The sequence below is a fragment of the Squalius cephalus genome, assembly GCF_949319135.1.
Source record: "Squalius cephalus genome assembly, chromosome: 14".
Classification (NCBI taxonomy): domain Eukaryota; kingdom Metazoa; phylum Chordata; class Actinopteri; order Cypriniformes; family Leuciscidae; genus Squalius; species Squalius cephalus.
The window spans coordinates 10,213,333-10,239,793 of record NC_137135.1 but is presented as its reverse complement, the minus strand read 5'-3'; the positions used below and the strand labels follow the sequence as shown (position 1 = coordinate 10,239,793).

At 36.7% G+C, this 26,461-nt stretch overlaps 1 protein-coding gene across 3 annotated transcripts in view; it reads right to left on the bottom strand.

The window, feature by feature from the left end:
• LOC307171076 (traf2 and NCK-interacting protein kinase) overlaps positions 1 to 26,461 on the bottom strand; it is a 67,953-nt gene that overhangs the window by 29,177 nt on the left and 12,315 nt on the right. For all 3 annotated transcript variants that reach the window (XM_079892457.1, XM_079892455.1, XM_079892456.1), the window contains exons 3-17: positions 21,153 to 21,209; positions 16,926 to 17,051; positions 15,349 to 15,459; positions 13,410 to 13,500; positions 13,120 to 13,250; positions 12,880 to 12,934; positions 12,682 to 12,760; positions 9,807 to 9,982; positions 9,480 to 9,552; positions 7,667 to 7,853; positions 5,808 to 5,921; positions 4,828 to 4,893; positions 2,421 to 2,537; positions 2,125 to 2,271; positions 304 to 423 (exon numbers count right to left, since the gene is read on the bottom strand). In XM_079892457.1, coding sequence (XP_079748583.1) covers positions 304 to 423; positions 2,125 to 2,271; positions 2,421 to 2,537; positions 4,828 to 4,893; positions 5,808 to 5,921; positions 7,667 to 7,853; positions 9,480 to 9,552; positions 9,807 to 9,982; positions 12,682 to 12,760; positions 12,880 to 12,934; positions 13,120 to 13,250; positions 13,410 to 13,500; positions 15,349 to 15,459; positions 16,926 to 17,051; positions 21,153 to 21,209 — 1,650 coding nt within the window. The remainder of the gene's footprint in view (positions 1 to 303; positions 424 to 2,124; positions 2,272 to 2,420; positions 2,538 to 4,827; positions 4,894 to 5,807; positions 5,922 to 7,666; positions 7,854 to 9,479; positions 9,553 to 9,806; positions 9,983 to 12,681; positions 12,761 to 12,879; positions 12,935 to 13,119; positions 13,251 to 13,409; positions 13,501 to 15,348; positions 15,460 to 16,925; positions 17,052 to 21,152; positions 21,210 to 26,461) is intronic.

The window sequence follows — 26,461 nt, the reverse complement described above, 5'->3', positions numbered from 1 at the left end:
CTATTTCTATGCTATTTTCACTTTGTTGTGCTAACCACATGTCTGCTTTGAATGGATGTCACATTAAAGGAAGGAAGGAAGGCACCTCCCTTTGGAAGAGGAAGCCGTTTTGACCACAATTTTAGCAGTTGCCACCTACAGCAGTTGCACCAAGCTGACACAGCAAAACTTCAGTGTAATAAATTTGAATGAATACTATAATGAGAAGTATAGTATGATATAGGTTTAGGTTTCAATTTTGGCTGTGGAGATATATCTGAAGCAACCCATGCTGACAACTGAAACACTCTCTCAAGGACAAACCTTTGGTGGCTGATCATCAGGCATGAAGAAGACTTCATCTTGTGATGGCGAGAGAGGAGCGGTGACATCAGACATCGAGCTGCTGTGATGAATCTCTCGACTGGAGCACACGTTCATGTTCTGAAATCGACACAGATTACAGAGTCTTTTACTCCTTTAACTGAGTCTTTTACTCCTTAACCTTTTTACTGCATACTTTTTCAGTATGCAATGCTGGATTCTACATCCGTGTCATTACACTGTACAATAATTTATTTATACATGTTTATACCCAATTATTTATTTTGTTCATACATGTTTTGTATGTATGTATGTATGCGCAAATCATGTTCGATACTACAACTTGAAAAAAAAAAAGAAGAAAAGAAAAAAAGAATAAACTTTAATATCTAATATCATATATTTTTTATCATTCTATTTTCTCCCTGATGTCCACCTATAATGTTAGTCAAGGCTTTTTCACTAAAAACAGAACAACTAAAACAACAGTTATTCCGGATCCATTTTCACCCTCTCTCAGACCCAGCAGTTCTTCTGTTATATTTTGCTTCTGTGACTTTAACACTGTGTTCCAACCAGACATGATACAATAAAGTGACGAGCGATGAAAGTTATCTCTTCTATCTAAAGCATGCCATCTGTGGAAATATTAAGAAGTCATGAAAATACAAGGTAGAGAAAACCCTTTGCCATGGACAGACAACTTGTCGCTGGAATCTGGACTTGACATAGACTTCTATATATAAACAGTCTCCAATAGGGGACGACCATAGAACGACTTGATGTCATTAATGAACAAATAAGCCTGAACCTCGAGCAGAGACTCGAACGCGGGTTGCCTTGTGCACAGCTATGGCATATGACACAGCTCTGCTCACAAAGGTATTGCTCCTACATAACAGCTTATTTTCATCAGTTATTTTGTCTTTGGGTCGTAATATTTCTCACAGATTTCTGCTCGTTCTAAATCAGATACAGAAAAAGTAGCACAGTAAAGATTTATATGAATGCATTAGTGAAAGAGTGACTACGTGTGAATTAATTCTACCTGGCAGCATCTCTCCACTAGTGAAGCTGTGGGTTTTGGTTGCTAAGAAATATATGCTAAAACTTTTCAGTTTCGAAGCTATTTTATTGTTAAATCATAGAACATTTCTGCACTACTGAATGTTTCTGTGTGCACGATCTGCACTCTGCAAGCTACTGTCTGTATGCTTGTACGTTACAATGCAGCAGAGCATTAGTTCAGAAGCACAATTAACTTACATGTACAATGCACTGTTTAAAATGTGCATTAAATTTTAAGCATCCGGATGGTATAATCAAACATATTGTGTGGAGCGCTCTCAGAGTATGCATTTATTTGCCGTTTTAACTGTAAACGGAGCGTAAGAATGGACCTGTTGCGCCCTCTATAGGCCAAGATCAAGATTAGTCGACGTCAAGCTTAAAGCGCCATGGCAGAGCATTAAAGTCGACTAGTCTCTATGCAACCCCTTGTCTCCAACATCTAACTTGTGAAATGAGTAACAGCGCTTTGCTGTGCTGACAATTTAGCTAGTTTTACTGCCCTATCCTTCAATAACAGTCTGCATTACACTGGTAAAGATTCATTAAGCAAACTGTGATAAAACTGTGCCACTCAATTTCAGACTGAAATGAATCAGGAATACACTTTAGCAGCCTCTCGTTTGTAATGATGGGATTCTTTAGAGTTCACATTTTGAAGGTGCAAGTGATAACACATTTGCAAGTGATAACGGACAATTTGATTGTTTAAGAGCAGATTCAGGGACAGTTGTCATGTTTGTGATGTCGTACCGGCTGTTTGGCGGCTCTCTGGAGCGCTGGAGTACAAGGACTGGAGTTGCTTCCTGATCCCAGACGTGACTGAACATGAGGAATCCTGACAGCTAAATTATTCAGATTGACAAGATGGGTGTCGAGGGATTCCAGTTTACCTGCCAGCTGAAAGCCAGAGTTTCACAATGTCATCACAAAATAGAGGCCATCCAAACAGGACAATCAAAATATCAAAATACCATAATGCATTGTTATATAAACTAATGTTGACAGAAATCTCATGATACACCATCAAACTGGACAGTGTGTTTTACCCCATCGTGTGGTGAGGTGTCTCTAGTGCTCTTCTGCTGGAGTCCGTGGTCGTGCTGGAGCAACAGCAGCTGTGACTGATCTCGGGGAAGCGTGCGGAGGGGTTTTCTGCCCTGAGCCTGATGATGTGGCCCACAAACACACAATTAACACACATCACTAAGACAGGGGTGATGTACAGCATGTCATTATCACAAAATGACGAGGTGATCAGGACCCCAAAAAGAAGTCCAGCTGCTCATTACATGACAAGAAAAGTCACGCATACTGAATGGACATCAAATACTGATTTCAATTGAAATGTGTTATTGTAGAGTAAAATTTCTTGCTTGGAACAACAGTCAAATGTATAGCTTAGCGCGCACTTCACAAATATATTTGCTGCCATTAACCACAATTGGTGGCAATGGATCTACGATCTACTTAGGCAATTGGTGGCAATGGATCTACGATCTACTTAGGCTTATGATGCTTTTGGAAAATGCATGACGTGTTTATTTTTGTGTCCAAGAACACTATTTGCTTGTAAAATAATTTGATAAATTCATGACATCATGTATCACTTTATTCTATACAACCTATTTAGTTTGAATCCATTTTCAGTACATTCAAATAATAAGTATTTTTTTATGTTTTGGTATCTTAAACCCCCAAAATGTCAGGTGGCGCAACCATCCGCACAAATGAACAGACTAAGAGGCTGTTTACATGAAATGAACAGCGTTTTGGGTGCCTGAAAACACAAACTTTTGGAAATGGGTTTCAAAGTGCAAGTTTTTGAAAACGGTCTCCGTGTAAACAACAAAAACGCGAATCTCTGAAGATGATGCTGTCATGCACATGCATATTACGTGTTCAGTCTATAGTGTTTCATTGCAATCTAATGGCCTGGCAGCAGAATACAGCATTTTATTCGTTTTCGCAGATCCGTGTGAATGGGGATCATTTTGACAATGATGTACGCGGAAAACTCAAACGAAAAACGTATCCGTTTTAATCATATCATTGTCGTGTAAACGTAGCCTAAGAAAACTATTTAAAACAGTGTTTTAATAAGAAATTCAAAATTAAATACTATGGCGTAATTTTATGTTTTAAATCTTTCATATAAACCAATTTGATAAATATCATAAGTTTTAAAACTGTTGAGATAATTGAAAAACTTTTGTCCAGCAATTTGTATGTTCTCAAATGTCAGGGTGGAACAACTGCAAAAAGGGGTCTGTTATCGTTTAGTGGATCTCTCTTAAATACTGATAAAATCAGCTACTTTCAAGTATGGGTAGGTTGGTACACTTTCCATGTCAGGTAGTACAACCAATGTAAAGATAGGGAAATGCCATTTTATCATAACCTTCTTTATTGTAAAAAATGTTCAACGTAAAAACTAGCTGCAAAAGTCATGTGGTGCAACTGCAATGAATGCCCTATATGAAATAAAAATAAAATAAAATACAAAAAAACATTTTAGCTAAATAAATAATACATTTAAGCTAATATTGTCTATTAGTATTCTATCTCTAAATTATTGTTCTAAATGTTAGTTTTAAGTTAAATATGTTTTACACTTTCAAGTATTTTCATGCTGCAAGAAAAGCAAATTTTGAAAAAAGAAAAGAGGTGATGAATCTTGTTTAATAGATCTTTAGTAGATGTGTTCCATTCCAGTTGCTATGCATTTGTTGTTTTTTATACATTTTTATTAATGCATTTTTGATATTCGAATTTAAAATTATCTTCTTTTTGAATCAATATAAAACATGACTGTGTTGTTATTCAATCACAACCGATTAAAAGGTATCTAACCAATCTATTGCACTGTAGCCTTTTCCAGTTCCTATGAATGTGATGTTGTGATTTTCTGTTTTTGATCAATTTACTACTTTTACTTCAATACAGATTGTGAAATGAATAAAAATTTTTTTTTTTTAAATCCAGTATTCAGCATATTCCTTGTCATTATTTGTTGTCAGGAGGCACAACTGATATTCATCAGGTGCATTTGTATAGTTGTATGATTACATTTATGTATTTAAAAGTAAAATCGGATGCCAAATATATTAAATTATTAATGCTTACTATAAGAGTTTGCTTACACACAAATATTTGGTTGTGAAATGTTATTTAACAATTGAAACGTTGTTCCTGACTCAAAAATATGCATTCCATCCATTTTGAAAATATTTTTTAAAAAATGCCTTTTTCTTAGAAGCTTTATTTGTCATTGACCCATTACTACATTTAACCAAGATATCTGATTTGCAAAAAAAAATTGCAAAATGTCTATATCTGAGTAAAATTTCAAGCATGCATAATCAGTCAATGGAACATGCATTTAACATCTTCAGTGACAAAAAAGCATTATCAGGCAGCAGTTGATTTTAATGGTTCAGTATTAAAGGCATTTACCTGCTCAGCAAAAAGACTAAGAGACACCGATTCAACATCAGTCCTGTGGTGTTCACTGTCTTTGGGCTGAAATCCAATGAGAATAAAAGACACATTATACCAGAAAAGCAGCAGTGAGGTTTGAGGTTAACATTTACAACAATGGCATTTAAGAACAAGACAGCATGAAGGAAATTCAGGTTTTGAACACATATTTAAAATGTTGAATTGCCATATTTTCTGGAAAATAAGTCGCACCAGGTCATATTGCATTGATGAGAAAAGAAAAAACACACACACACACACACACACACACACACACACACACACACACACACAAAGATAAGTCGCATTTGTATATAAGTCACATTTTATTATTACATTCAGAAATAATGTAAAATACTGGTTACCCCCCCCCCCCCCCAAAAAAAAAAAAAAAGATTTACAAACATTTTAAACACTATAATCATGTATTTTAGTTCCCCTCACTCCACAAGAATCCCTCAAATGTAATGGCATACAGAACAAGAATGAAAAATGTAAGTATAAAATAAACTAATTATAGTGCCATTCATTATAAACTACATTTATTATAAACAGGAAGCCTAAATTAATTTGAAGCGAAACTGAATTACTGGCGTGTGGGAAATGAGCTATAGCCTATAAATAAACTTCACATGCCTTACCTTGCCTAAAAAGCACAAACTCAGTTAAAGTTGAATGTGAGGAGAGACATAAAACATTTCTGTGTGAAATCACAGACCAATAAAGTCTAATCTGCCAACAACTGACTTGTTGCATTGACCATTCATTAATGATTTCTGTTAATTTGACAAGAGTTAACGTTACTCCAAGGCAGTGAGAACTGAGAAAATCAACTGACCTGACCTTGAGTTTTACGGTTAAATGTATGGGAAAAAAAACTACAGTTCATCATAATCTATTCATTGTAGGGACTGTTTGACAAAACATTCTAATGAAGAGGAATAATAAACTCAAACCTGTTTCTTATGATTTCTTTTGCCTTTCTCTGTGACATCAGTCTCTTCTTGCCATAACATCTCCTGAAGCTCTGGCCACTGGAGTCCGGTCTCGTGTAACAGCCTTTCCTGGTGCTTTCAAAACACAAACACATTGGCTATGAACTGACTTATTAATTGTTTTTTATTTTCTATATTGTACAATAATAGTAAAGAAATAACACAAATTGTCTATTTCAGCTTCTTTTGTCTAGATTCCAGCTTTCAGGCCCTATTTTAAAGATCTAAGCGCATGGTCTAAAGCACACGGCGCAAGTGCACTTAGGGCGTCCAAATCCACTTTTGCTAAATTAACAAAGGGAAAAATGGTCGGGGCGCTTGGCGCATAGTCTAAAAGGGTTGTCCCATATTCTCTTATTGAGTATACGCTGATTTCACGCAGCCGTTATTTTGAAATCGAAAGCGAGGCTCCGGTGGGAAGAAAACCGGAAGTGTCGCCTTTAATCACAGGAGAGTCGTGAATGCGATGGCGTATTGTTGTGTTTAATGATGTGTCAATTCTAAAACTGTACATACATTTCTTTTATACTTTAGACTATACACAGTGAAATTCATTTATAAATAAAATATTTTTTTATATAATTCAGAAAGTAAAAAAAGAAGCAGGAATGAACTATATACATATCCTTTATTGGATATTAACATCCAATAGTGTAAATCGCGGCAGCAGCTTCAGGTTGGTAGTCCAAAGGCATTGTTGTTTATCTTTACTTCCGGGGTTTTTTCCCACCGGAGCCTCACTTTCGATTTCAAAATGGCGGCTGCGTGAAATCAGCGTATAGGTGTGTTTTGGGCGTAACGTGCAATAAGCAAATCAGAGTCTCACCTCCAATTCCCTTTAAAAGCCAGTTGAGCTCGCGTCATGGCGGAATTTCACTATTTACATGGAGGAATTTGCAAACAGAAAGACTGAACGCTTCTCAAGAGAGGAAACGAATCTGCTCGTGCGCAAGGTTAAAGCAGCAGACCATTTATGGGACAAAGTGTTTGTGCGTTGTGGACCCACCTATAGGCACATATTACTAACACGCTCTTTAAATAACAAAAAAATACTGCGCCATTGACTTTAGACCAGGTTTCAGTTGGTCAATGGCTTATTTCAGTTGCCTCAAAATAGCAACGCTTCCAACAATGTGCCCGAACACACCTGGTTTTCAGACCAGCAGCCCATGGGTGAACAGATGAGTGCAAATGTATTTGCTATTTAAACAACGTGGCGCAGGACGTAAAAATGAAAACTGCGTCGGGTTGAAACTAGCAAAGAACACTTGCATGACAGGGCCCTTCAAATGTAACAAGGTGCATCCTGGGATGCTGTTTAAATGGCATTGAAGGAGTTTCCATGTATGAACTCGGAACTCAGATATTCCTTCATTTCTGTTTCAACTCATCTGATTTTTAAATGAAAATGATAGGATTGTAAAGAGATTGGTATGTTGGCACAATTTTGATTCGCCTACAAAAGAAATTTCATGGAGAAACTTTCAGGCCAAAGGGTTTTTAAAATCTTGAGAAACAAATTCACTCAAACGCATCCAAACGTTTGACTGCTAACATATAGATTTAAAAGATTTAGATAGGCAGAATGAAAGACGGGGAACTTCCAGTAAACCATGCTACAACTGACTGGACATAAATGTCAAACGCTTCAAAGGACACTGAAAATCCTAAGCAAACAAACACTAAACTTGTAACAAAGCCAGGTAGAGTAAAACAAAGTGTGTCACTCTCCATCTGCATGGTGAAACATTTTTCTCTGAAATGTGCACATGTACTCATTACACAATCTAAAAAAAACCTAGAAAAACATTCATTCTTACATCTTCGAGGCGTCGTCTTTCCTCCTGCTGTTGTTGGATTCTCTTCTGTCGGTCCGCGAGCAGTTGTCTCTTGTAGTTGTCTTGATTATGTACTTGCTGGAGTAGTTGTGTTTGTGAGTTTGTCTCCTGCTGCAGACGCAGGAACTCTCGTCTTAACATGGACTCTCCAGGAAGATTCACTATAGAGCTATATGAGCACAAAGCAAATGATGTGAGAAACCACCAATCCTAAGACCAGGGTGATGCTGAAAAGGAACATTTGTACAAAGCGTCATGCAGGGCTGTCAGGTTTTCATGCCATCTGCCATGTGGAGACTACTGACAGAGCACATTAACCCGAGGGGTGACACACTCACTGACCTGAGCCATTTTAATGGGTCACAAAGCAATTTATGGCTATGTAACAATTTCATTGATTTACATTGATCTACTTTTTGGTCATCGTGGCACAAACATCGAGCTGCTTGCTGATGATGCCATTTAGTTATCATTTAGTGATCTACTATATTTCAATAATCCAAATCTCACCTCTCAAGTCAACATAAAATCCAAACTGATATTTACTTTCCTAATGCACTTTTCTGGTCTTATTATCAGCGCTTCACCAGTGCATGTTATTCCAAAGGAAAAAATCTGCATTTTTTTTCCATCAGGCCAAATAGTTCTGAGCAGGCTGAATGCATTTCTGATTTTTTTAAATATGTTTCTGTCGGCTGCATGACGAAACAGTTTGCTTTGTTTCACATGTCTCTAGCTTTAAATATGCAACTTCACTGCATAACGAATGCATAAAAGCAAAATCAAATGGATAAACTAATGCAAATAAATGGTAACAATCATGACATTAAACATTTGGTTTGGATTTACTTTTATTTTTATCACATTGTTTTAACCGCTTGAGGTACTAATGTTAGCATCCTCTCAGCCTCGACGGCAAACATACTGCTGTTCTCCACTAATGCAGCATCTAGTCAACAAATTAGTTACTTTGATATGAAAATATTTACTGTAGTGTACTGTATAACATACTGTTTCATTGTCTGTTTTAAATCCGCATCTGAACTGAAGTGTCCTGCACGTCAAAACAAACTCCATGAGGTGTCAGTGATAGTCTTTATTTGGCCTCTAGAGGCCGCTCTCGCACTGTACAATGACAGCGGACCCTTCTCAGCTGTTCCAGCAACGGAACCAACCCGGAGAAACTATTGGTATGGATTTGTGCCGACAACCGATTGTTCCAGTAATCTGAAACTGTATATTTCCTGTATTTTTTATTTGTGTGTGTGTGCAAAACACTTTATTACCATTGTAAGTGAACCTCAAGGAACATTGAAATAATAACAAAATCCATGTCATGACCCCTTTAATGTTAATCAAACAAAAGAGAAAATAACTTACCGCTCTTGACTGGACAAATTTTGTAGGTTTAAGAAGAATATATTTATATTTAATTCATACAGTGAAGACTATGCAGTTTATTGTTTTTTTTTTACACTTGATTATTCAATTTCTGCACTATACATACATAAAACATAGAAATGTTATTGTGTATTGTGACAACACTAATGCTGATGCACACACTCACAAACATGCACATACAGCATTAATGTTGTCACATTTTTCATTAGTTGGTATAAGCCAAACCTGATGGTGGAAAATAATCTAGTTTGTCTTTTTAATATTTCATCAAAATGAAATCAGTTGCTGTGCTTCTGTAATGGCTCTTTTTATTCCTAGCACATCTCCTCCCTCCAGAAAGTGTAATATATAAATTGGTGTAATTTTATTTTTAGAAATATGAATTATGACATACCTGGGTTCACCTTCATCTTCATTTATGGCATCATCTTCATCTTCACTTCCACTATATTCATATTCTGTTCCCTCTGTTAAGATTGGCAACAAACAGAACTTCAGACAAATGAGGCCAACATTGCAATTCATTAAAACTGCTTTTAATAACACTGTCATTTCAGGCATCTGTAAAAATCCCAGAAGTTGGAAAGTGAAAGAACGTGTAGCCTGAAATCACATTAAAACGACAAAATATTCGAGGACCCCGCCAGTCTAAATCAGAATGTCTATTCAGGCTAAATGAATAAACCATAAGCACATCAGCACGTCATTGTGTGTCTCGTACCTTTCTCTCGTCTCCTCTTCCTGGTTCTGTCCAGATGATCTTTGAGTGTGACGCGTACTTGTCGTTCATTGGGAAGGTCTTTAATGAAGGAATGGCGTAAGAGGGTCTCTGTGGACGGCCTGTGGAGGTAGTTCTTCACCAGACAACTGTCCACAAATGTCAGAAACTTTTTAGACCTTGAGGAGCAATAAAAAAACAGATTTACTGCATACATGTCTTCAGTGGGACAGTAAATTTGCTAAATGCTACTAAATACTCTTCAAATACCAGTGGTGGATGAAGTACATACAGTAAATCATGTACTTGAGTAAAACTACAGATACCCTATTAAAATATCTATCTATAAATTACAGAAACGTCTGTCTGTATGTCTGTTATTCGCATATCTCTCGAACCGTTAAGGGGGTCGCACACCGGACGAGAAGTCTTTAAAATTCAAACACATTATTCTCTATAAGTGTACACACACCGGCGGCGCAACTACCCAGTGTCAGAGGGGTATGCAGCAACAATTTTGCCCCCCCAGTGTCAATCAAGAAAAGAACCAATGGGCCGCTGATCTACGTGTTTAATGAAAAATGTACTAAAAAAAAACTGACCAATTTCAGTTTTTTTTGACCAATGCATTACAACGGCACTAACCCAGTGCCGCCAATTAAGCAAAACAAAACAAAACGAATGGGCCGCCGACTACGAGTTGTATGGGCCGTTAAGACAAAGACAAAAAAAATAGCCTATTAGATGTGTCGGCCCACCGGGAATCTCCTAGCCTACATGTGGACGTCACACTTTAAATCCTACCTGTTGCCTTTGACCATCCACTTATTTAGCTGCTGGCGGCAGCCCCGACAGCTTTTTTGCTTTATCCATCTTTTTCGACTTGTACCTGCTCGCGATATTACTTTTGCTGTGTAATTGTAACAATGAGCACTCAAATACACCAAACCAACAATTACTAAAAACACACACAAAAACTGATTTTGCACGGGCACTTTGCACTGCTCCCTGAATCGACGTGCTTATTCATTTGTGGATGTTAACTGAATCTGTAAGTCATCTACGCTGTTTACTTCTGAATATTATATTTCATTCTGGTGCGCTTAACGTTATCGCTACTGTGTAATAGTAACCTATGCTATTCACCAACTAAACATATCCTATTCAATGCGTTAACAGTCTCTTTCACGGGCATCATTTATAGTAGCCTATTCACAAACTGTTTGCTCAAGCATAGTGTTTTCTCGGAGTTCACTGTGTGCATTCTACCATGCACAAATAAAAATGTCACTGAACTTTTGCTGTGTAATTGTAACAATAAGCTCTCAAACACACCAAACCAACAATTACTAAAAACACACAAAAAAACATTATTTTGCACGGGCATTTTGCACTAGTTACTTTCAATTTTACTTGAGTAAATGTACAAAAGCACTTGAATTTCAATGTACTTTAAGTACTGATTGATCAATGTTTATTTTGCTCTATCCTACTGCTCAAAATATGTAGGGGGAGGGAGTGGGAATATACTAAACACACAGAACTTAAAGAGCTTACATAGGTAACAGATCAGTCTGACATCATTATGAATAATAATGCATTTTCAAATAGCCAGCACTAGTCAATAAGGAAGATTATGCAGACACTATTGATCAGCAAGCAAGAAAACATTTTATTTTATTACCAATACTTGTCATTCACTGATAACTACTATTGATAATTATGCATAATTAAAATGTGCAAACAAGTGAAAATAACAAAATATACCATTTAGTACATAGAAATGAGGAAAAACAAAATGTGTGTTGACAAATATAAGCATACAATATAATACATAGGGCAAAATATGTTTACATTTTAAGAAGAACGCTATGCAAACATACTAGTTTTATATAATTTGAATCTACTACGGAAGCGGGGAAGATGCATGGGCATTCATTTGCATTATTTTAATGTTATGTTTAGTTTTTAACTAAAACCTACCTTGTGCAGACAGTAATACACAAATGTGGACATGTCCAAGCATTTCATACAATGGGCTTAAACAGTTCACTCTTTTACAGCAGATTTAGTTAACAAACAACTGAAAGTCGTGACCTAAATATGATATTCTTTTACAATAATAAATCCTAAAATGCGGCATTATTAACTTACTTTTCGCGTTATCAGTCACACGCACACTCAAACTCCAAGGATCTCTCGTTCTCGGCTCATTTTGAGTCAGACTTGTGAATCAGTGAATCATTGGAATCAGTGAGCTGTTGACTCCAGAACACATGCAATCGGATCGGTCGATTCACAAATGAATCGCTTAGTGCGATTTGCGAATCGATCTAACAGGTCACTTGAAAAGAATCAGCCTGTTCACGAATTGGACGGTGCTATCACATCTCGAGCTAGTGACGATTTCTTCACTTCAAAATAATGAGGACCGACATGTTTTTATGAAATGTAGTGGAGTAAAAAGTATTATATTATGCACATTAATATCATACTTTTGATCCATCTGTGTGAAATGTTCCATCTGTGTGAAGACTGTGCACAAGCCACAAAAGAACAGTGTATCCGTGCCACAGAGGCAACAAACACTCAAAAACAACACATTCCAGCACAGAATGAATGAAATTAATACTCTACTAGTCAGCTATAGACGCTTCCTTTCTATTAGATACATTCGTGCCGCGAGATGTTTTAAAAAAGTGGGGGGGACATGTAAATTATGCCTATGCTGTTAAATATGCAAAATAATCCTTCACTGGAACTAACAATATCAGTGTAAACCAAAACTACTGTGTGAGATCTCACTGGAAATTCTATTGAAGACATTCTAGCTAGCACGTGTCACAATACTCTCTATAATAAAGAAAAGTAATCTTACCATTTCTTAGACTTTAGTTTGGGAGGAGGGTTTCGTGGAATGAGAAACAGCGCTCTCATTGGATGCATATCACACAAGGCTGTGGAGAAATGTGGAAAACAAAATGAACCATTAAATCATATGCAACTTGTATAGTTATATAAAAGTGTTGTTGTTGTTGTTTTTTTCGGAATATGCCTAGGAATAGTGTAAACTCACGTGGCGCTCCCTCTGCCATCTCCAAAGCTGTGATACCCAGAGACCACACATCACTCTAAAAATATGCAATGTTTTTCAGGAACATATTCAACCACTCATGTATAGTACTACAGTACACTGATATTTCACTTTGTCAATAGACAGTAAATTATTCCCTTTTTTTTGCAAATTTCTAGTTAACATATCGAAATGTTGATGACAAAATAAGTAGTTTAAATGGATCTCAGTCGATGGACTTACCCTATAGTCATACGTCGAGTCAGGATTCTCATCGCACGCGATCACCTCTGGCGCCATCCAATATGGAGTCCCGATGAATGTGTTTCTTCTGCCAATCGTCCTGTCTAACTGAGCACTGACACCAAAATCCACTGACAACACAGGAATTCAACAATGTCTTCAGCCATATATACTGTACCAGCACTTACAGTATTTGTCATGTGACTGGGTTAGGGTTAGGGTTGACAAATTTGTTATTTGTTTCTCATATTAAGAGTTTAATGCTGGTAATGGTTCGCCTTCATTCTTACCGAGTTTAATCTCAGCGTTCTCAGTGAGCAGCACGTTTTGTCCTTTAATGTCTCGATGAATGACATGATGTGAGTGCAAGTGTAACAGACCCTGAGAACACAAAGAGTAGCAAAATCAGTGTTTACACACAACACAGAAAAATACCCACACCAGACAGTAAGACTCCTTTTCTATATATATTTTTATTTTATTTTTTATTTTTTTTAATAATGTGCATGGCTTCAGTGAAAATGTTTACTTCTTAATACACTTTGTTTCACTTTGAAGTTGTTCAATAATTGGTGATCCATGAGAGTGTGTTTAGTGGTGTGACAGACATGCTGCTGTGACGTCACCATGTAATGTCAATTTTGCTTCATAAAAAAAAAAATTGTTTTACACAAAGAAATGAATACTATTGTGTCACATGAGACGACAGACATAGCGTTAGAGATGTTGATTTTAAATAAGAGCGAGTCACCTGATGGGGAGCAGACGTGTGACCAGCCAAATACTACCTTACTGCATGAGCTACCGGTTATTGGACACTTTCATTGCGGAATTAAAGGAATATTTTCGGGTTAAGCTCAGTAGACAGCATTTGTGTTGGTCACCATTTCAACTTGCCCAATCTTTTCTTAAAATTTCATTTCAACTTGCCCAATCTTTTCTTAAAGCTACACTGTGTAATTTTTTTAGTTGATTCTTAGCAAAAAACACTTAGTTCTTTCAAAAATATATGTGCTCATTAATGTATATTTACTTCTTTCAAGTAATAAAGTATTCTTGTAAGTTTATAATCTGCCATTGAAAGTACATACGGGTGAGGGGTTCGAATGCCGGTCGCCATGTTGCCCCTCCATCTTGAAACTACATTAGCCAAAGAGGGACATATCTGTAAATTCAAGCTTCGCCTTTCGCGCTTTACACTCAGAGACACAGAGACGAATGCGAGGGGGAGATTACTCGCGACTGCCGGCAGATTTGAAAGATTGCTGATGGAGGATCACGCCTATTTTCGAGGACATGTAGCAGAGTCGCCAAGGAAGCGAAAGAGAGAATTAAAACGTCAACGCAACAGGCAAATCAGCAAGACTGGATCAATACTGGATCAATACTAGTCAATACTGGAATAACTTTTCCCAGATGGAAAGAGCTCATGAGGAGCAAAGATTTTAAAACGGACGCCGAAGTTGCCTGCTTTCTTCTCGACAGGTAATTCAGCCTATTTGTGTAAATTTGAAGTTTTATAGTTGCTTGTCTAACCATAGCATGGTTGTGCATAACGCCAGAATGACCTCTAGTATAACTTGCGTTACTTTTACTCACGTCAATGGTGAAAAAGTATTGTTTACCTTGTAACATAAATCTGTGCTGCGACGGATCACAGGTGATATTTTTAAAGGCGCAAACTGGAAGCCATGTTAATCTTGGAATAATACGGCCACCGTAGGAGTTAAAACGCCCTCGAAATTGAAAGGAACAGAAACTAATATTCACTGGGTAGTCATATACAATTTCACCGCTAGATGGGGGAAAATATCACACAGTGTAGCTTTAAAAATAAAATGAATGAATTGATTAATTAAAAAACTGTTTTCTGTTATGTTGACGAAAGTGACTACAAATTAACAGCTTTTTAGCTCAAATTGCAGAAGAGTTAATTGAAATGTTATTTTTACAATTATAAGATTACATTTCTTATGGTTGACAGTGAATAGAGCATGCATGCAAGTAATGTGGATGAAATTTGTGATATGGGGGGGGGGGGGTAATTGAAACATTTCATTTATTCACTGAACACATGACTTGTTTTGCATGCAGGAGGTACTAGATCATATTTACTCTAGCATATCCTCCACTCACTGTAATGCCAGAGGAGGAAAGGCTCTCCCATTTTTCCCACCACCTAAACGTCTTAATGTAAACAATCAATAATCTTTAGCTGTGATTACTCACTCTCAGAACCTCTCTACAGATGTATGCGATCCAGTCCTCTTTAAGGCAGTTTCCTTTGGTCTTCTTCAGCAGGTCTGTGACCGACCCTGCGCCACAGTACTCCATCACCAGCTGAAGGCCAAGACACACACAGAGAACACTTTAACATCTCACTTCTAACAAGAGTGTGACAGCACAGACGTCTAGACTCGTTATCTACGTTGTATTTATCTCAGTAGCTTAATCAGGATGGTAAAGTCCTTCAGTTAAACATCAACACACACCCTTGAAGGCCCTGAAGATATGAACTGCTGAGGAAAAGAATGTAAAAGGCCCTTTCCCACGGCAGACACTAATGCCCCTTCTAATCGTCTGAACTTTTTGAGGGACTCTTTTAGCGGTATCGTAACGGCACAGGAACTGTGGGAGGTAAGCAGCCACACATGTACACAGACACACTGTTGTCAATTTACACTGCAAAGTATTGAACATTACTTGGAAGAAATTTTAAGTTTGTCAAGTCAAATATATTTGTATAGGTTTACAGAAAATCATGATATTACATATTAATATCTTCATGCCTTATCTTCATGCGATAATATAGTTTACATTTTGCAATGATACAAGCAATCAAGCAGTTGAGATTTGCTATATAGTAAATATCGCCCTAAGTTAGTAAACTGTTTGTATGTGGATACACAGATATATACAGAGCTGTGCGATAATACACGTAAAAAGCGCTATATAAATAAAGGTGACTTGACTTGACATTTTTACGACAATATAAACAATCAAAGCCTACAGAAATGTCCATGAAAAGATCTCAGAACAGCTGTTGCAGGATGGAATCCATCACAAGATAAGCACTGCAGTAAAGTAAGTATCAGTGTAAAACGTGTCCAGAGAGCAAGAAAAGCGCACCTCCCAACCATTATTGCTGTTGCCATTCTGTCGTGTGGGGAAACAACAGCATAACAAAGCTAGATTACGCCACCACTGGGATCTAGGTGTGAATGAAAAATCTCTTTAGGTGTGGGGTCTGCTTTAGACAAGATGCTTGACCCAAATATAAATATTCTGTTTCAGAGGACGGGGGAAGTACAAGGCCGTTCACCTGGGGAATCCAGTGTAGCCGCCAGGCACCGTGAAGGATTTTACCAGCTGGTGGAGGACCGGATGGCTGAACCAGATCCCAAAACGCACAGCCACGGATGGCTGAACCAGATCCCAAAACGCACAGCCAACCGGGTATGTGGCAGGCAGGGCGGGGCCGAGAGCCGCGGGAACGGAGAGAGATCGGTGGCGCAAGTGAAAATGATAGTCACACCACACCGGTCTAAAGTCCCACGGAGGAGCTCCGGAAGGATAAAAGGAGCTCCTCCTATTTATGTTTATTTTGTGAATAAATTTATGTTCGCCGGTTCCTGCCTCCTTCTTCCCTTTAACATTGCTACAGGGACCGTTTTTGGAACGTATCTCTGTAACCTCAGAAGCACAAACTCTGGCTCTTCTAGTAATGTGAGAGACTTTACACAAGCAGTTAAGAGCCTCTAGAGGAAATCTGGTTGATTGTTTATTTGGGTTCAGTAGATACTCACCCAAAGCTGGTCATCCTGACCTGCAGGACTTTTCTTAACAAAAGCACCGTAATACGTGGCTATGTTCCTGTGATGCGAATGAGTTTTCAACATGTTAATCTCCAGTTTGATTTCATCTTCCTCGTCCTGCGGAAGACAAAATACATTTGTAAATTTTCATTTGATCTCTGTCACCACGAGACAACTTAAATAATGACAGCAAGAATAACAATCCCTGTTAAAAATGTCATTACTTAGTAAGGGAGACCAATATATTGAGACTCCCTTTATAAAAGAGCACTCCAAACATAAGCATTTATATGTAAAGGCTGCTTTCACAGTCCTTTCACAAGAGGAAAGACAGGAGAGGTGTGTGTGAAAGTAATGGTCAGGGGAAAGGAAATCTGGAGCCTGGGGTTCAAATGACCACTACGTTGCTCTGTTATCTCCCATGGCAGATAATGCAAGACGGAAAGGGAACCAGGAAACAGCATTTCTGTGATGGGGAGAGCAGAGTCTTTCACTGAAAGCTTCATAACTGACTCATATTGAGTAAAAAAAACAAAACAAAAAAAACACTTGTACTGACTAAAATCTGTATAATAATGCACTCAATCCACGTCAAGTAACAGAAATAAAATCTATAAAAAACAATCAAACAGACTTGTTGCCTTGTGTGATGAGTTTAGCTGTCACTGTGCTTGTGTAGTGGTCAGGCAGACTGTCTGGTTGTGATATTATGAATAATTAATTAATTAATTAATTAATTAATGATTCATTAATTATATTACATACCCTGTATCAGACACATCAATTAACATCATCAATTTAACCATGATCTTTAAGCATTTTAACCAATGTCGTTATCCACAGATCTTTCTCTTGGCCAAAAAAACATTTGTTTTACTGTATGTCATTACACCAAATGCCACTGGTTCTTGCTAGAGCCAAATGTCGCTGACATAAAATCTGGCACAATGCATCAATAAATGCTGAATATTCCATTTATGGTGGAGGATTATCAGGGAATAATTTATTACAATCCAGTCTGTTCCTCACACAGAGAAGTCGAATGAACTACTTAGTTAAGTGTTTGTTTGTTCTTTTTAAGAGATGATGTGAACCAGAACCACTATGAATCACTGTTGTTTGAAAGAGAAAGTTCTCCTCTTGTCATACTATGGTTTATTTGACCTTATAGAGTTTCCAGAAAATATTTATTATATTCATCATATACATTAACAAGCTCTCTATTATGAACTGGAAAAAAATAAGGAAAATGTAGAAGGTTCTCCCAAAACCTAAATCAGTGAGATTCCTATTACTTAAGGTGAAGTATGTATAATAAACCCATTCAACATATCTGCACTGGGTGCAAGTGTTTGAGGCTGTCTACACTGGACACGTCAATGTAAACATCATAAACTGGTACATTTGTCTTTATGAACTGGTGCATGATGATGCTGTATGGTCTCAATGCTTTGCTTTAACAAGTTCATGACTCGTTTAATCTTTGAAGATCTAAAAGCTGCGAAATTTGGCTTGTATTTCTGTAACCGATTCCTGTTACAGTAGACACACCCTAAACTCTCACTATACGTTGAGCTGGAAGGAGACTGACAGATATGAGCAGAACACCATCAGTGTTTTGATGGTGCCTGGGAGGCTCAATTTACAATTTGGGGGAGATAAACCCATTAATGGTATATTATAGTAATATATTTTAATATAAAAAAATCTTATATACATACTTCACCTTCAACTCCAACAATTCCAAATAATTTTGTTTTTTTAAACAATGGTTGCATGAGTGCATTTATTCAGCAACCACAATCTAGCCTATATTTAGTGGTAGAAACAGCATTTGTCACCTGCTTAAAAGAACACATACTGGCATGAACATTTCATTTAACTAAAATATTGCAAGCGCAATAAACGCTAAATTCCAGCATTCATGTGTTCAGATCATAAGTGGAGCGAGATTAAGTAAAACACTGGGCAGAAAATATATCCATTTAAGTTCTATATGGGGGGGGGGGGGGGGGTTAACTCTTAACATTGGGATTCCCAAGCATTAAAGGAGAAGTTCACTTTTAAAATGAAAATTCTGTCATCATATACTCACCCTCATGTTGTTTCAAAGCTGTATGAATTTCTTTCTTATGCTGAACAGAAAGGAAGATATCTAGAAGAATATCAGTAACCAGACAGTTTTTGGGTCCCAATGACTTCCATAGTAGGAAAAAAATATACTATGGAAGTCATTGGGACCCAAAAACTGTCTGGTTACTGATATTCTTCTAAATATCTTCCTTAATGTTCAGCATAAGAAAGAAATTCATACAGCTTTGAAACAACATGAGGGTGAGTATATGATGACAGAATTTTCATTTTAAAAGTGAACTTCTCCTTTAAAGCTTGGGATTGTCTTGGAGAAATGTCTTGGTCATTGTATATAAAAAAAAAAAAAAAAAAAAAAAAATATATATATATATATATATATATATATATATATATATATATATATATATAAATCAATATTTCTGATTATAATAATTCAGAATAAATATTCTCATCAGTGTTCGATTAGCTCTTACTTACTTACTTACTTAAAGGGGACCTATTATGCCCCTTTTTACAAGATTAAGATTAAGTCTCTGATGTCCCCAGTGTGTATATGTGAAGTTTGAGCTTAAAGGTGGTATCAGCGATTTCAGGCCCAAACATAAATGATCACATTCATCTAATATTTCCTAACGATCCGCTAGCTGCCCGCCCCATAAGCATGCTGTCAAAAAACCGTGTCTCTCTAGGAAGCCTAGGCTCTGAGATCTGCACACAAAAACAGTTGGTATCAACATCACTCAAAACCAAAATAAATAGTGTTCCAACCAATCATCGACAGGGGCGGGTGTTGTGAGGTTTTGCGCTCGTGCACGGCTGCCTATGACGGCTGCACGCGAAAACCTCACAACACCCGCCCCTGTCGGTGATTGGTTGGAACACTATTTGTTTGGGTTTTGAGTGTTTGGCTAAAACGGGTGAAAACAACTGTTTTTGTGTGCAGATCTCAGAGCCTAGGCTGCCTACAGAGACACGTTTTTTTGACGGCATGCTTATGGGGCGGGCAGCTAGCGGATCGTTAGGTAAGATTAGATGAATGTGAACATTTATGTTTGGGCCTGAAATCGCTGATACCACCTTTAAAACACCCCACAGATCATTTTTATAGCATGTTAAAATTGCCGTTTTTGTGTATCTCTTTAGATGCAAATGAGCTGGTGCTCCCGGCCCCATTTCAAGAAGAGGGCGGAGCTTCAAGAGCTCATGCTCCAGCATACCGGCAACAACAAAACAGCACAATCTCACGCACAATGTCAGAAACTGTCAGTAGAGGTGTTTAGCCTTATATGTTTGAACCGGAGTCGGACGATGATGGAGATTGGAGAGATTAAAGAAGAAGTGACAATTTATGTAGTTGATGTGGAGTTAACTATCTTTAAGTCATCGATTAGCATCTTCCGTCATGATAATCTATAAATCTCTGTACAGGTTCTCGTAGGGGAACTGTTGTAAGATGCCTACAGAGCCAGATAATAAATGCTGCATGCAGACATAACAGTTTAGTTTAATTACGGTTATAACTTATGTTGTCATCTTGCTTTTATGACATGCTATTGCATTTGAGTTATGCACTGTATTGCAATAAAGTTGAAAAGACAGATATAGAGACTCTTATGTGCATTGGTACATCCCAAAACACAACACTTGTAATGCCTCTTTAGTACAGACATTGTACAACTCCAGCTGCTACAGCGAGGATACAGAAACTCTGTGCTTCTCACTCAGGGCTGTGTGTGTGTCTATGCTAATAGGGCAGATCGTCACCGGCTGTGGGCGGAGCTTCTCCCTTATGATGACGTCATTGTAGGGGAAATCGGAATCAGCTCATTTGAAGAGGCTGCTTTTGATTTATGGGAATTATAAAAAATTAGTAAGTGAATTTTTACCATTATAGGCTTGTTATTCTCACACACTGCAAATACACATCTGTGTTCAAAATTCTGCATAATATTTGCCACCTTAAATTGATTTCCAGGGCATACCTTAATAAATGTTTGTGTCATATTTCATGACAAATTATTACATTTTATCAATAAATAATAAAAAAAATAAAAAAAAATCAATCATTCTTCAGCTGATGACATGAACTGTTTCTCTCTCTTCTAAAGGTGAAGAAGCTCATACCTCTGTCACGTCCATGACCTTGATGGCTGCCAGCTGTCCTGTTTTCACATGTCGACCCTGTCAAACACAAGGACAACCATGAGAAATAACACAAACACACATGACCATGGGGCCCTGCTGAAGGATGTGAACACGTGATTATGATGTCTGCACTTGTGCGCTTCATCTTAGAAGTGTCCCAAAATGTATAAATAGCTCCACAAAGCAGTAGTCGTTGTTTTTTATTTATAATATTGGTTAAGTGTCTGAGTTGCTAAACAATACTGTGTTGTTAGGAATTTACTGTATAATGCTAAATGTCACAGAATTTGGAAAAATTTGGATTTCACTGTATGAGAAGAACATGAAAATTTGCGTTTCACTATATGAGAAGAACATGAACACATAAACTTCATCTGCAGAGCTGAAAACATTACTTTTTAAGAAATATCACAATTATTTTTATTTAAACAGTAAACATCTGTCTGTTGTGTAGCACTTTTATTTGCCAAAAAATGAAAAGATTTTTTTTTTTTTAAAGATTTTACATTTCATTTCATTACATTTTAAAAGATTGATTAACTTTTTAAAGTTTCATCTTTTACTTTTGATAACAAAACTGTATTAAATCATAAAACAGCGAATCCAGGAAAAATGAAAACTGGCAACACAGATACAGATACATTTGCACAGAGGAACATCTAATACCGGTGTATTCACTTTGGGAAAAACAAACATTCTTTAGGCAATTATAGAAGAAATGACACATGAACCCAGAGAGGTTCAGAATACCTCAGTGAGCTGAAATATGGCATCTAATTATGGATAATGTTTCATATGTCATGCTCAAACGCACAGACCTTAAAATGACACAGTTCCTTTTCTGTTTTCAAGTTCCACATTCACATACAGTCAAGCATTACATGAATACTGCCAAGAATAGCATTTGATGATTTAAGTGACAAAGACTAGTATTTTTACAATATATAATAATAATAATAATAATAATAATAATAAATCAAGAAGTGATTATCACTGATCACATAAATAGCTGCAGGCCTACACTGTTGTCCAGTTGTTACCTGCCACCAATAGTTTGAATCTCAAGTGGCATATGTGGTATAAAAAATGAAAAGTGTCTCTTATTTTCTTCTGCTGAAGCAGGTAACAACCATATAGGCTAGATGGAACCCCTGGTACTTGTGTTGGCAGGAAGGAGAGAGACCTAACCTGATGGAAGACAGATCAATCTCTCAATGCTTCATGATGGTATGGAAAGAGGGAAAATAGTAGTAGAATTTTTAAAAAAGGGTTTAATGGAGTTGAAATCATTACGAAAGAGAGTAAGTCAGTTCCCATGCAGTTTTCTGGAGGCACAGATACAGATTAATTTTTTTTTTTAAATGACTCCATAAAACAATAAATAAAAACTTGATATGGCCCTTTAACACAGGCTTAACATTAATATTGTAGTATACAAAAAAGGGGCTAAAACTTTTTTTAAATTTCTTTTCAAATAATTTTTCTTTTCTTTTGTGTAAGTATTGACAGATGGAGTGAGATTATTACTTGTCTTCCCTGCTTATCGGGGTGACGAGATACATAGCAGACTGTAGTCACTCAATGTCTGGATGGTGTCTGCAGAATAAGACAATCATAGACAATTAGGCCTAGACAAGTTTTTGGGGCAGAGCTGACCTGTTAAAAAGAGAAGACCTTCATTCCTCCTGGGGTGTCTTCTCCTTAGTGATATGACACATAGTCTTAAGGCCCGTTCACACCAAGGACGATAACTATAAAGATATAGTTCTAAAAATTGTTCTCAATATTAAAGAATAGCAGAGTTCACACCACAGCTATGATAACAGCACAGAGAAACGATATTGTTAGAATCACTTTCAAAATGATTCTATCCAGCTGATGAATGATAAAAAAAGCACACTCTTAAAATAAACCGTACAATATCATCCGCTGGTGTGGACGCTAATATAGTTATCTTTATATCGTTCTTTGTGTGAAGGGGCCTTTAGAGTTGAACCTTGACTAACTAGGGCTCAGGTCAGGAAGCAGACAGACTGGCCAAAGTGACCGTCTGCTACTGTCTCACGTCACTGAGGTCAGATAAATCCCATCACATAGAGACTCTTTCACCTTATATAGTGACCATCTGTTCCCTGAACTAGTAAAAAAAATCTACCAAACCCATGTGATGGTAATCATTTAATTGATGTTCAACAAATAAAAAACAGATATAATACAGATGAGCAAATGCTAAAGCTTGGTTTGTTGAATATTCAATCCCTTTCTACAAAAGCACTTATTGTAAAATAAATAATCACAGATCATAATCTAGATGTGCTGTGTCTGACAGAAACCTGGCTGAAACCAGAAGATTACATTACTTTAAATGAGTCCACCCCGCAAGATTACTGTTATAAACATGAACCTCGTCTGAAACGCAAAGGGGGAGGTGTTGCTGTAATTTATAGTAATATCTTCAGAATTACTAAGAAGTCTAGTTTCAAATATTTAATTCTTTTGAAGTGTTGGTGCTTAATGTGACAATATACAGTATAGTGTAAATGATAAATCACGTTTGAGATTTGTGCTGGCTACTGTATACAGGCCACCAGGGCACCATACAGACTTTATCAAAGAATTTGCTGACTATCTATCAGAGTTAGTACTGACTGCAGATAAAGTCCTAATTGTTGGTGATTTTAATATACATGTAGATAACGAAAAAGATGCATTGGGATTGGCATTTAAAGACCATCTTAACTCTATTGGAGTTAGACAACACGTGTCAGGACCTAGTCATTGTCATAATCATACTCTAGATTTACATACATTTAGCCAAGGCTCTGTGTTACAAATATGTTAGACCTATCACTACTAGTACTACCACTAAAGACTGCATTGTAAATAATTTTCCTGATTTGTCTCAACAGAATATCTGATAGCTCACAAAATCTTGATGTTGTAACAGAAACTATGAACTCTCTCTTTTATAGCAATTTAGACAGTTGCTCCTTTACACTTAAAGGAGATTAAGGAGAACAGTCTGATGCTGTGGTACGATCACACTCGGAGAGAGCAGCCTGGGAAATGGAAGTATTTCTTCCAACAGAAAGGCCTTAAAAACTGCTAGATCTGCTTACTTTTCAACACATTTAGAAGGAAACAAACACAACACAAGGTATATATTTGATAAAGTAACTAAATAAACAAAATAAAGCATCAACAGGTGCAGATATTTCCCAAGAGCACAGCATGTAATGACTTTATGAATTCCTATATTTGCAAGATTGATGCTATCATAAAGAAAATTATAACCATGCAACCTTCTACTACAGTATCGCATCAGAAGGTACACTACAGACTCCCTGAGGAACAAAACTTTGCTACAGGAAAGGAAGAATTGTCTAAATTCTAAAACTTCTTTAAAAAATAATCAAAATCAACAACATGTATGTTAGATCCTATACCGACTACGTTATTAAAAGAGATGCATCCAGAGGTCATAGATCCTCTTCTTAATATCATTAATTCATCTTTGTTTAGGATATGTCCCAAAAAAAAAAAAAAAACACACAACTTGATTAGGCTAGTTAAATACAGACCAACCACAAATCTCCCTTTTCTGTTAAGTATCCTCACAATTATGTTCCTTCTTAAAGAGTATCTGGGTCAAAGTATCTGTAACTGTTACACTGATTTTTTTTATACATAGAAAACATATTGCATGTAAGTATCTACTTTAATGTTTCAAATAACTTTTGTTAAAATAAAATGCCAAAATATGGGATGAAATAATATTACAAACTGCAAAACTGTCATTCTGTGTAATGGTCCACACTTTGATTTTACCATTACATTTTTAAATGAACATATAAATTACCAAGTTACAAAATATATTCCATATTATATAGAAAGTGAAATGCCAACAACAACAAAAAAACCTTTATTTGTTAGATGATTAACTTACTGGTTAAGCTCACTGTTTGATATAGGTGGCCAGTTGATAGCCTGTAATATAAGCTGAAGGATAATGTTTTTGTTATTTGATGTAATTTCTGTTTCACCACAGTGTCTTCCATTATACTGAATGATAGTATCAATGTATGAATAACAATTTTAGCATCTTGTTTTAGTTCAGATAAATTAGGAATGTTAAATACTGTGTTAAAATGTATAATTATATATATATTTTAGTACATTTTTTATTGTATTAAATTCAATACATACGTTATAGATTAATTTAAATGCCCACAAACAAAGAGAGAGTTGCTAGGCACTGCCAAAAAGTAAATGCAGACCCAGTAGCTTGAGCGGCACTCTTAGCAAGGAGAAGAGAAAGGTATTGAGGATTGCAGTTGACAGAATAATAGCTTATTTCTGGTTTCTTATTTCTCCCTATGTCACCCAAAGTACCCATCCTGCTGAATATATATCTAAATTCATAAATATAGTTTTTAAGCAGTAATTATTTCGTGCAGGCAGGTCATAAGCAAAATGACCAGCTAAGCAAGGATGGCAGGGAGCATCAGAACATGCTAATGATTTGACATATGAAGTGCAGTAGAAGTTGGCAAGATACTGCATAAAATATTATGCTGCGACTTAATATCAACTTTGACAATTTTAATATCAACCCTTTTTATCAACTTTGACAAACAGTTTAAGAGCTTTAAGTTTTAAATAACTTTTTGCCAGCATGGTCTAATGATGATCTGTGTGAAATTTGGTGATAATTGGACAAACTTCGGTCTTGTTCGAAAAAGTAGTTTTTTGAAATCAAAATTTGAAGACAAAATAGCTGAAAAACATATTATAGAACAATGTGAAATTCATGGCCATCGGACAAAATTCAAGAAAGCTGTAAGCATATTTTTCACAGGCTTATTGAAAAAAGTACCTGAGGCAACATTTCTGCAAAAGCGAAATATGTACCAATACCTACATATTGCTGCAGTTTCTAAAAGAAATGAACACTAGAGGCAGTAAAACAGCAAGATCATTTAATCCTTTTCATACACAATTATGACACAATATGTAAAGCGCTTTGGTGGCCATGAGTCTGTTGAAAGCGCTATATAAAAATGCAGTCCATTTAAATGCAGTCCATTAGGGGCAGATTGTGGATTAATAAAGACTTATTTTCACGTGGCTGTTTGCAAAATATTATTTTATGACCATAAAACACTTTTTACCGTAGTGCATGATTTGTCAATGGATACTTTGTAGTTTGCATCACATAACCAGCTCCATATGTTTGGCTTTTCTTGCTCGGTAGCTCAGCTGGTACGAATCCCGTGAAACACGAGACA